Source organism: Lipotes vexillifer, unplaced genomic scaffold (genome assembly GCF_000442215.2).
Source record: "Lipotes vexillifer unplaced genomic scaffold, Lipotes_vexillifer_v1.1 scaffold1011, whole genome shotgun sequence".
Taxonomy (NCBI): domain Eukaryota; kingdom Metazoa; phylum Chordata; class Mammalia; order Artiodactyla; family Lipotidae; genus Lipotes; species Lipotes vexillifer.
This window is the reverse complement of record NW_006787698.1, coordinates 414,348-426,543: the sequence shown is the minus strand read 5'-3', so window position 1 is coordinate 426,543 and position 12,196 is coordinate 414,348. Positions and strand designations below refer to the sequence as shown.

At 57.8% G+C, this 12,196-nt stretch overlaps 1 protein-coding gene across 1 annotated transcript in view; it reads right to left on the bottom strand.

Annotated features, from left to right (window-relative positions):
- Positions 1–12,196, bottom strand: part of PIAS4 (protein inhibitor of activated STAT 4) — a 24,970-nt gene that overhangs the window by 4,324 nt on the left and 8,450 nt on the right. The window contains exons 3-7 of the mRNA XM_007460513.1: positions 3,248–3,332; positions 2,497–2,538; positions 2,078–2,168; positions 1,827–1,955; positions 1,622–1,727 (exon numbers count right to left, since the gene is read on the bottom strand). Coding sequence (XP_007460575.1) covers positions 1,622–1,727; positions 1,827–1,955; positions 2,078–2,168; positions 2,497–2,538; positions 3,248–3,332 — 453 coding nt within the window. The remainder of the gene's footprint in view (positions 1–1,621; positions 1,728–1,826; positions 1,956–2,077; positions 2,169–2,496; positions 2,539–3,247; positions 3,333–12,196) is intronic.

Sequence of the window (12,196 nt, the reverse complement as noted above, 5' to 3'; positions counted from 1 at the left end):
CAGCTCCATCCCCAGATGGCTCGGGACCATGCCTGAGCCCTGCAGAGTGGAGGGCACTCATCTTGGACGATGGGACTGCCCTTCCCTCCTTGATACAACGCCTGCGTCCCCTCCTCCAGAGAGCCTTCCTCCGCCTCCCACACGGGGGTGAGGGTGACCTGCCAGCTTGTCCTCTCACCCCCTCAACGCCCCTACTGTCCTCAGCCACCCTGTGGCTCCCATCTCTGGCTAACAGGTGCAGATAAATGGTAGACCCAGAGACCCTGGACCCTCAAAAAGACCCTGGGCAGCTGAGGATGGGTGCAGTGCGTATCATGCTTCAAAGCAAGGCCTCAGTCCTCCTCTACCTAATAGAGGGAGGGCACGCGCAGCAGGAAGGGTTCAAGTGAGACAGAGAAAAGGACTTCCCGGCTGCAATCAGACAGCAACCCAGCAGGCACGATGCCCAGCCTGAGCTAGCTGTGGGAAGGAAGCTGGGGGCTTGCTTCAGAGGGGAGGCCCTGCCCACCCCAGCAGGGGCCCGGGCTTCCCATGAGCCGCGACATCTGCCGCGGCCCCTGAACTGCCCCAGGCCTTGGCTCCAGGCCGGTCACGGAGGAGTTAAGCCAGGCCTCCCCATGCCCGTCCCCACCCTGGGGCCCACAGGTGCCTGGATGAGCCCTGCCCAGCCCTGTGCCAATGCCTGAACCTGCCAAGCGGGCAGGTGTGTGTGTGGGGGGATCGAAGAAAGGGCCATTTGAGGAAACAAGAAGGCGGCAGGGCAGAGTGCCTAGGCTGAGGTCCTGGGGTCACAGAGCCCTAACTCTGCCACACTGGCCTGTGTCCCCACTGGTCAGACTGGGACGTGGCCAGGCCCCACTGCCCGGATCCACAGTGAGGATGGAGTCAGAAGGCACCCCGCAAGGGCCTCCAGGCGACCAGAGAGGGAACTCCTGAGCCCCCGCTGTGTGGTGGGCAGCCCCCGCTGTGTGGTGGGCAGCCCCCGGGGCAGGAAACAGGAAGGTTCTATCTGCCCGTATGAGTGGCTCTTCTGGGGTTTTTTAATGCTCTGTGTATCCCCACCCCCTTTTTTCTGGTTCTTAAAAGTACAAAGAAGAAAAACAATGGTCTTAGCATTCTGGGGCAGACCCTCATCATCACGTGTGCCTCCAACTGGGAATCATCCTCTGCTCCCGCTGAGTGCTGGCCCCCGCACCCTCCCGGTCCCGCACAGCCGCCAGAAGCACCCGCCTGGAAAGCTGATCACCTGGGGTCTTCCCCTCCCCGCAAGCCCTCCAAGGCTCCTCGCCCACCAGCCCCAGCTCTCCTCGCTCCATTCACAGAGCTTGCTGGGGGGCTTTTGGCACACCCAGCCCGTCCCTGCCTCAGGGCCTTTGCACTGATGGTTCGCTGCCTGGCTCCCCCTCCTCCTTCTGTATCCTCCAGAGACCTCCCAGAGCTCCCCAACCGCCAGGGTGATGGCCAGACCCGGGGAGGTCCAGGTCCCCCACAGGCAACAAGCTCCTGAGGACCAGGCCTGTGCCTTGTGCCCAGCAAATTGGGTCAGCAGTGATGGAGCCATGGCCACCCCCAGGGACCGTGGGGAGCCCCACCCAGCAGTGCAGAAAGCCCCGGGGCTCACCCAGTGCCTTGCACAGCTCCGGGTGCTTGACCCCGATGGTCTTCAACCTCTGCAGCAGCTCTGAGGAGGTCAGTTGCCGCACCAAGTACAAGGCCACGGAGTAACTCTGGCAGTGGGGGAGGGGAGGGGAGTCAGGGCTGCGCCAATGGAGGCCGGGTGGGCAGGGGAGGGAGGGCAGAGGGAGGGAGTTCCAGGGCCTGCTCACCTTGCCGTAGTTCCCCCAGGTGACGGTGATGCGGTTGGTGGCCGAGGACAGGTACATGAGGTGGGTGAGGTTAATGGGGCGGCACGGCCTCTTGGGCTCCACTCCTGGCTTGTTCGAGGGGTAGTAGCCCTGGAAGCAGACACCACGGCTGCGCCCATCACAAGGTGTTCCATGTGCCCCAGCCGCCCCACTGTGCACTCTCTGCCTCGCCCCCCGCAGCAGATCTGGGGCTGCCAGCGGGGCCCACTCACCGGGACCGAGCAGTAGCTGTGGTTGACCTTCACGGCGATGTTGGGTGGGTACTGGTCTTCCTGAGGGCTGCTGGTGTCTGAATAGCAGATTCTGCAAGGACACCGGGGACGATAGGGCCATGGGCACCTCGGGCAGGGGAGGGCACGCTGGGAGGGGTGGGGAGGACAGATGGGGGGCGAGGGTGGAGGTGACAGGACCCATATCTGGCCTGAGTGGGGCTGCGTGCTGGTGTACCCACGGACAAGGCCAGATAGCAGGTAGGTAGGTAGGTGTGTGTGTGTGTGTCTCTCTCTCTCTCTCTCTCTCTCTCTCTCTCTCTCTCTCTCACAGGGTCCTAGGGCCTCCCAGGGTGGGGAAGGGAAGGCGGGCAAGGGTCATGTCCCCACCCACCCCCGGGCCTGGGCACACCTGGGCTTACCTTAGGACGACCTGCACGGCCTTGACCCCGGGCTGCAGTTCTCTGTGCAGAGGGGAGGAGGGGAGGGTCAATAGCAGGACAGCGCCCAGCAGCCACCTCTGACCCTTCACTGGGGGGACCAGCCAGACGGACTAACCCACTACTTCCTTCCCATGGCGACCGAAGGCCAAGGGTACCTCCTAGAGTGTTCTCTCCTGCCATTTACTCCCAGGTGATTTGGGCAAATGACCACCTCTCTCTGGAAAATGGGGGGCTGGCACGGGTAGTAAGAGGGTTGGTGGGTGTGGGCCTTGTGCCCGAGGAACGGCAACCCTAATGGTGACTTCTATCTCAGCTGGAGATTGAAGGCCTCAGAGAGCAGAGTCAGAGCCCTGGGACCAGCCTGCATCCCTCATCTGCTCACCGGGGGCAGCTCTGCCCCCAGGGGACACTGGGGATGTCTGGGGACATCTGTGGTGGTCACGACTGGGGTGCTCCTGGCGTCAAGGGGGTGGGGGCAGGGATGCTGCTCCACACCTCACAGAGAACGTGCCCTGACCCTGGTGTCCGGAGCAGTGAGGGGGGGACCCTGTTAAAGGGGGACGATTGGCCCACCTTGGGGCTGTGGGTCAAAGGTGGTGAGAGCGCGTGGGCCATGAGCATGGGGTGGGGGCCACCCTTCCCCGCCACGCTGAGCCCAGGGTCTGCTGCGGGCCTGGCGAAGGCTGCCCTGGGCTGCCACAGAGGCAGGCAGGGGGTGGGCACAGCGCACCTGGAGTTCCGGATCAGCTCCACCTGTCTGGGCGTCAAGGCAAAGATGCACGGGCTCTCCTGAAGCTTCTCGTTATTCTGTGGAACTGGAGACAAATTTGGGGTCAGGGTCACATCTGTTCCCTGGCGAGGGCGCCGACCACAGTCATTCCTACAGGCCTGGCCCTCTTCAGACTGGGAAGTAGGAAACGGGAGGCTAAGCCCCACCCAGGTGGGATGTATTTGGGGGATCCTGCCCCTTCCTGGGTAAGGAGAACCACAGCCCATGGTTCAGGGAGCACTCATGCCCCCCCATGTGCCCCACTGAGGGCCACTCAGGGAGCAGCAGCCTCTTCAGCCCTCTGGGGCTCAGGCATCTACTCAAGAGGACTGAGAACTACTCGGCGGGGGCAGAAGAGCTTTGCTGGGCCGGCAGGATGCAGCACACCAGACCACGTGCCCTCGGGCCAGCCACTTTCTCCAGGTCTGTGAGACGCCAGCAACAACTCTGTCCCCAACTCCCAGGGCTGTTCCGGGCATCTGGTGAGCCATGTACCCAACCATGCAGCACTCGGCCCAGGCCCCGCACGTAATGAGTTCTCAGCACGGCACTGCCAGAGGGAATGGGGACAAGTTGAACAAGGTCCCACCTCTGGCACTCACAGGTTGGCCAAGGAGATACAGAAGTGAACCGGCAGTGAACCTCCAAGTGCACAAAATAAGAGTCACAGAGCAGCCTGGCCTGGCTCACAGCAGGAGGTGTGAGGAGGGCAGCAGGGACAGCACACACAGAGCCCTGCTCGCCATCATGGAGCACTGGGTGCAGAAGTCAGGAGAGAGTCTGCTGGGGATGGAGACCTTGGCAGTGAAGAGCTGGCTCTTCACTCTCAGTCATAACTGTACTGAGAACCCCAGGCGAGATCAGAAAGCACTCTGAACTGAATGAGAAAATACAATACTCCAAAACTTATGGGAGGCAGCTAAAGCAGTTGTGAGAGGGAAAGCTATAGCTTTAAATGCTTCTATTAAAAAAGAATGAAAAGGGTTTGAAATGAATGATGTATGCTTCCTCCACAAGAAGCTAGAAAAAGAAGCCCAAACTAAAAGCCAAAGTCATTAGAAGGAGAGAAAATTAAAGATAAAGATGGAAGTCAATGAACCAAAAAGCCAACAACAGAGAAAACCAACAAAGCCAAAGTTCTTTGATACATACCTAGCTAGACTGAACGATAAGATCGTGAGAACACAAACTATCATGAATGAAAGGTGAAAATCAGTACAGATCCTATAGCCTTCAATAGGGGGCTGTAACTTCATGCCAATGAATTTGACAATTTAGATGAAATGAGCAAACTCTTCCAAAGATGCCAACTATCAAAACTGGCACCAAAACATATAGAAAGTTTGAAAAGGTTTTTATCAGTTAAAAAAACTGAACTCATAATTAAAAACCTTTCCACAAAGAAAACTGCAGGTCCAGGTTGGTGGATTCAATCAGATGTTTAGGGAAGAAACCATATAAACTTTATATATAAACTCTTCCAGGGAGTCCCCTGGTGGCCTAGTGGTTAGGATTCTGGGCTTTCACTGCTGGGGCTCAGGTTCAATCCCCGGTCAGGGAACTGAGATCCTGCAAGATGTGCAGCATGGCCAGAAACAAATAAATAAATAAACTCTTCCAGAAACTACAGGAGGAAGGACACTTCTCAACTCATTTTAATGAAGCCAGCATAACCCTGCTTCCAAAACCTGACAAAAATGCATCAAGAAAGGAAAAACACAGCTGAATATCCCTCATGAATGTGCATGTAAAAAATCCTTAACAAAATTTCAGCAAACAGCCAGGGCCCCTGGGATCTGGCCCTGGAATGCAAGATTGGTTGAAAACCTCCACACGTCCACTTAAAGTGGCTAAAATGACAAGACCAACAATTCCAAGTGTTGATAAGGAGCTGGAGCAACCAGGACTCTGCTGGGGGTAGGGGTGGTTGTAACATGGTACAGATACTTTGGAAAACCGTTGGGCAATGACTAATAAAGTTAAACATACACTTACCCTGTAACCAGCAATCTGCTGTTAGCTATTTCCCAAATAAATGAAAGTATGTCTACAAAAAGACCTGTGCAAGAACGCCTGGCTAATTTATTCCCGGCAGCTCTAAACTGGAAACAACCCAAGTGCCCCACAACAGAAGAACAAATGGACAAGCTGTGGTACATTCATACAGTAAAGTTTGTAGTCCATGCCTCGACATGGACGAATCTGAAGCCCCAAAGCTGAGCCAAAGAAGGCAGACACAGAGAAGTACATGCTGCGTGTGCATTATATCACCTTCCTGAACAGGCAAAACTAATCTATGGTGATAGAACTCAGAACAGAGGCAGCCTCTGGGGGTCGGGGGAAGGCAAGGACTGCCTGGGAGGGGGGCCCCTCGGGAACTTAACGGTGATGGAAATGTTCTGTATTTGATGGCATTGGGGTTACTCGGTCACATGCATTCGCTAAAACTCAAGTTACGCACTAAATATCTGTGGATTTCGTTGTATGTAAACTATACCTCAATGTTTAAAATTTTAAAACTACACTGAGAAGTGGTGATCATTCTGTAATGAATAAAAATATCAAGTCACTGTGTTGTACCCGGAATTAATATTGGATTGTAAGCAATCATATTTCAATTTAAAAATAAATTTGATGAAGCCAAAAAAAAACCAAAACCAAAAAAAAAAACCCACCAAAACTAAACAAGGGACTTCCCTGGCAGTCCAGTGGTTAAGCCTCCATGCTCCCAATGCAGGGGGTCCGGGTTCGATCCCTGGTCAGGGAACTAGACCCCGGATGCCGCAACTAAGAGTCCACATGACGCAACAAAGATCCCGTGTGCTGCAACTAAGACCCGGCGCAGCCAAAAAATGAAGATCGGCTCCAGGCCCCATGTGGAGGAATACTATGCTCCCACGAACACAGGGAGTCACGAATCAAGCAGCTCTTTGTGCTCCGACAGAGACTAATCCCCAAGATGGTTTTAAGTGGAAAGAGCAGGTGCAGAGCAGTGTGTACCTCAGGCTGCTATTTGTGTAACCAAAACCAAGGAGGGGGTCTGTGCAAGAGCCGCCTCTGGGGAGGGTGGGTGCCAGAACTGGCCACTACCGCAGCCCTGGAGCCCGGGGAAGGTATGGGATCTGCTCTTTTCATACTGCAAACCCTTTAGGACAGCGGTGGGCAAACTGTCCCTACAAAGGGCTGGAGTGTAAATATTTTCAGCTCGGCAATCCACACTGTTTCTGCCTCTACGTCCCCACTCTGCCTTGTACCATGAAAGCTGCCGGTGAGGGCAAGCACGCGCCCGCCTGGCGCGGCCCTGGGGCTGGGCCCAGCCCAGGTCCGCCCACCCCTGCTTCAGAACCTCCTGAATTCCAAAGCGCAGCCTCGGGTAGGCTATTTAAAAAGCAAACACAATTTGAATTTAAAAGCAGCTCGGGCTCAGAAGCCAGAGCTCCCGGGCCGGGGTTCGTACCCCAGCTCTGCTCAGCCACGCCCCCATCCCCACCCAAGCCTGTGCGCCCTCCACGTAAGGGACCAGTTTCTGGGGGTTCACAGTGCCGGGGCCGGAGCTGGTGCTCAGGAAGAGGTGGCTGCTGAAACCGCCACGCTGCCGCCGCCAGTTCCTGCTCGTTGTGGAGGGAGGGCTGGTCCCTCCGGAGTCCCGGTTGGGGCCCCTGAGAAGGACCGGCTAACTGGAGGGCTGGGGTGAACGTAGGCTACCTGCAGATGCGCCCAGACCTGCCCGAAGAGCCCCGGGCAATTATTTATAGGGGGAGGGGGTCTCACAACATCTGAGCTGGGCCGCCAAGGCTGGGGGGGCGTGTCAAAAATACTCTCCCACCCCACAGAGCCCCCTGGGAGGCAGGGGAGGGGACGGTGCACCCGCCAGCCAAGGAGCTCGTCCTGCAGAAACCGCGAGAGGGGTTGTCGAAGAACCGGCTGCGGAGTCCCTTTCCTGGAAGGACTCCTATTTCTAGGTGAGCCTGCTGCAGAGGCAGGTGATGCATTCCGAATCCCGATTTTCTGCTGTGCCATCAGCCTGGGGTGGCCGACTGTTCCCCCAGGAAGCCAAGTGGCCGGTGGGAGGCCAGCTGCCAGCTCAGCTGGGACACAGCGGGCAGGGGTTCCCCCAAACCCGGACCTGGGCCATCCACGACCAGTGGGAGCCCCACCCTTCCAGCTTTCAGGGCTGAGATTCGGGCGGAGTCCTGACCCTCACCCTCACCCCCACTATCAGCTCCCTTGGACAATCCCATTGTTGAGGATTTCCGAATGCGCCGAGGTTGGTCCCTTCCCCCCCAGTGCTCATCTGATCAGTATGAAGACCCCTTGCCAGTCTTCTGGTCCCCCCAGCTCTGGGCTTCGAGGGAAGCTCTGTCCCCAGCCCTGGTAGCCTTGATTCCACCGCAGCCACCCTGGGCGCCTCCTTGTGCTCCCCACCTGCCAAGAACATACCTCGGGGCCTTTGCACTCGCCGTCCCCTCTTCCAGAACATTCCTCCCCCAACCATCTACACAGCCCTGGTGTGTTTTAAGCCTGTGCAAATGCCACTGGAATGAAGCCTTCCCCGAGTGCTTGTATCTAAAAACTGCACCCTCCACCCCAACCCACCAGCGACACTGGCACTCCCCACCTCCTTCCAGGCTCCATTTTTCTCCCAAACCCTCACCTCCTAAGAATTAACACAATTTTCCCATGTCTTTGGTTTGTCGTGGACACAGAACCAAAACTACCTCTCCTGTCACCCATGCTGCACAGCAGGGTGGCCATGGGGGTCCCCCGCCAGGCGGCTTGGGGGCTGGGATGAGGTACACACCCTCCCAGCCCCAAGCACACCCAAAGGCCTCAGCCTCAATGCCTCTCTGGGACTAAAGGGAGAACCCCTGCCCCAAGGTCCTCAGGGAGCTGGAATCCCAGGAGCCAGGGGACCAGGGACTCAGCCCCCAGGCTCAATCCGAGACCCCAACAGAGGGCCTGGCACACGCAGGCGGCTTTGCAAACTGTCACCAGGGAAGAGTATTTAATGACCTCAGCAGGTGCTCACCACGTACTGGGGTGGGGGGCGGGGCGTTTTGACAAACCAGCAGTCAGGACACACCACACATCCGAGGTTGCACACGCAGACAGAAGGCAGCAGCGACAAGAACAAGCGCGTGACTTCATCGCTGTTAACCAGTGTTTTCTACGATGAACACGTATTTTTACAAAAGTTTAAATAGAAAGAAAAGGACATTTTAAGAATTCGATCGGGGGACTTCCGGTGGCACGGTGGTTAAGATTCTGTGTTCCCAATGCAGGGGGCCTGGGTTCGATCCCTGGTCAGGGAACTATATCCCACATACATGCTGCAACTAAGAGTGTGCATGCCGCAACTCAGTAGCCCCTGCCTGCCGCAACTGAGACCCGGCGCAACCAAATTAATAAATAATAAAATTTTTTTTAAATTTAGAAAAATAAGAGAATTTGATCAGCAGGGACTTCCTCCCATTGGCCTTAAGCCCTTCGGCGGGCAGCCCCTGCCCCTGGGCCCCTGAGGCCCCCTCCTCCAGACTGAGGCCTGGCCCCAGTGGTGATGGCGGGGGCGTCCTGGAGAAGGCAGGAAAACAGGTGCCCCAGGCTGGGTGCAGGGGCCTCACAACAGGAGGGGGCGGACGGGTACAAGCCCCAACTAAGGGCTCTGGGTTCGAATCCCAGCTCCTCCACTCACAGGGCGAGGAACCCGGACTTCCTGCTCTTGGGGTTACGGGAGGAACAAACACTGAAGGAATGACTCAAAGTCTTTCTCACTGCAGCCTTCAGGCTGCTCCTCATCTCCAAGCCTTTGCTCACCTACCCCCACCTCACTCTGTCCTCTGGATATAGTGGGGAACAAGCCAGTCCCAGGCGATCAACAATGCCAGGGTTGGGAGCAAGGCCCCAGAGGAGGAGAGAGTGGTAAGGAGGTGAGGGAGATGAGCTGCAGATCAGGCGATGATGGGGCAGGGAGGGTCATGTGGGTGTCTGGGGAAGAGTGTGACAGACAGAAGGAACAGCACATGCAAAGGCCCTGGGGCAGGACCAAGCCTGGAGTGCTGGAGGAGGCTGGAGCAGAGTGAGCGAGGGTTAGGGTTAGGCCAGGCGAGAGAGAGGAGGTGAGGGGAGGGAGGAGGAACGTGACCAGCCTGCTATCCTAAAAGCTTCCTCTGGGGACTTCCCTGGTGGTCCAGTGGCTAAGACTCCACGTTTGCAATGCAGGGGGCCCGAGTTTGATCCCTGTTCAGGGAACTAGATCCCACATGCCACAACTAAGAGCCTGCGTGCCGCAACTAAGACCCAACGCAGCCAAATAAAAAATTAAATACTGAAAAAAAAAGTAATCATCTTAAAAAAATAATAAAAAATTTTAAAAATTAAGAAAAATAAAAGCTTCCTCTGGCTGCTGGGGGTAAAGTGTGTGGGGAAGACACCAGGAAGGAGGTTGGGCAGATTAAAGCCAGGAGCGGGCACAAAGTTGGGGGGATCAGAGCAGGTGGAGGTGAGCCACCTCTGGTAGGACTTGGGGTGGGCTGGAGGCCTCGCCTGGGACAACCTACATGCCCACCTGAGGGCCCCCTCACAGGTAATGCTGGGTGCTCCCCAAGGCACCCACCTGCTGCAGAGCTGATGGAGCCCCTCCTACCACCACGGGCAGGGGAGGCCCAGCCAGCCCAGTGGGTCAGGCCACCTGCCCCTGGATGCCACAGCTGTGGGGTGGCAGGCAGGCCTGCCGCAGGGGTATTATCCACCTCAGAAAGGACGCGAAAGAACAAGACCTGGGAAGCCCTCAGGACAGCCCAGTCGGTCACCACCGTTCCCCGTGCCCCACAGATCTTGGTTTTTCTGGCCTCTGCCACCCACGCCCAGGCCACTCTCCCTTCCCCAGCCTGCGGCACACCACACTCTGGTCACAATGGCCTCCATTCATGAGCTCTCTCACCACCAGGCCTCTGCCTGGAACACACTCACCCACCCACCCCCTTTGTCCGGCTTGATTGCTACTTATCCCTTGGGTCTGGATGGGATTGTGACCTCCTCCAGGAAGGTTTCCTGACTGCCACCTCCCCACAAATGCACAATAAGGGGTTCCTGGTACTGACAGCGCCCTGCCCCCCTGCCCCCGGGGAACCCTGCACTCCCTGACCGGAGCATTCCTCGCCCGTCACCGTTTAATCAACTCTAGGGCACCTTCCTGGCAAAACTCGCCAGGTCAGGGACCCCATTACCTTGCTTGGGCAATACCTGCCAAAGGGCTCGGAACCTGAATGAGGGACGTATTGATACACTGGCCCTGCCCAGTGGGGACAGGGCTAGACCAGTGGCTCTCCACCAGAGTCAGCGCCGACCACATCCTGGAGCATAAGGAGAACTGGGGGGCAGCTTGCTCACCCTGCTGGGCCACGGGAGTGGTCCCAGCCCACAAGGCGCTGGCCACAGGACGCCGGGAGCCTCGGGGAGCAGCGGTGGGACAGGTCGCGTTTCCTTCCTTCTGCCCGTGGTGAGTCTCATGATGGTACCTCGTCTCCCCCACGCTCCCTGGCCCTGAGGTCTGGGTCTCCCAGAGCAGACACTCAGCATCTGCCTGCTGACACCCCAAGTGGCCAGGCTTAGGGGACCCTCCGGCCATAAGAGGGTTGAGCCCCAAGCAGCAGTGTTGGACCCGAGACTGCATTACCAGTCCCTCTGAGTTCTGCAGTGGGTGAGCAGCAAGCGCCTCTGCCCACGGGGTGCCTGGCCCAGATGGCTGGGCTTCCTGTTCTGAGAAGAGGCCTGAGGTCCAGAACCTTCGTGGGGTTCAGAACCAGGGCCTCCCCACAGGGAAGCAAGGTGCAATGGCGCAGAGAGGGGGTCAGAGGAGGGAAGATGGCTGAGCACGCGGCCCCGGTGTCCCTTCCCTCAGGATGCCGTGTGACCTTGGGCTAGTCTCCTGACCTTTCTGGGTGCCAACCCCCAGCCCCCGCCAGAGTGGATCATCTTTCTCCTAAGGTCCTTCCAGCTCCCTGTCTGTGGCTCTATTATTCCCCTCCCCTCCCCCAACCAGAACATTCCCCTCCACGTGATTTATGTCTCCTGTCTGCCTGGCGCGGTCTCCATCCCGGAGCCTGCCTGCGGCTCTTCCGGGGAAATAGGACCAGACCGTTTGGGCCTCGTTTTGGTCGGCAGGGCATGACCAGGGGTGAGGGGGAGGGGAAGCTGGCTAGAGCCTCCTGAGGTGGCTCCTGGGCAATGCCAGTGCTGCAGAACTCCCCGTGGGGAGGCGCCCAGGGTGAGGGGTGGGTGGACAGAATTGCTGGTGCTGGAACAGCAGGGACCAGATGGCTTCAGGGCCACCATCAGCGCTCGATGAGGCCTCCCTCAGGAACTCGGGCAGCCCCCGGGGAGTCCCTGAGGAGATGGGAGTCTCGGGAAAAGGGTACATCCTGGGACAGGGGCAGGGGAGTGGGTGGGAGCAAAGGCAGGGTGGGGTTGGCCTCTTTGTTCTGAGCCAAGAGCAGAGTGATTCCTGGTGTAGACAGGGGAGCAGACTCTCCCGGAGATCAGGTGACTGGGGTCCCTGGGGGCTCAGGGCAAAGTGATGCATTGTGGGGCGGGAATGGTTGCATGTTTGCGGGCAGGAAGGAAGCCCATGGTCTGGGCAGGGGAGGGAGGCTGCCGGCTCTGAGTTCAAAGTCACCTCCAGTCCCAGGCCCCTGCCCAGCACCAAGCCCACCTTGCAGTCTCCCAAGCTCACCTTGCAGCCTCCCTGTAAAAACCCAGCCTCCCTGATACAAAGATCGTGCTCAAGTCCTTAGGAAGGAGTCTGAATCTTCAGCTCGACCTCCAGAACCAGCCAGCCAGTCAGGCCTGAGACTCCAAAGCCTGCAGGGGGGGTGGGGGGTCTGGGGAGGTTGTGGGGGGGGCAGGGGGTTG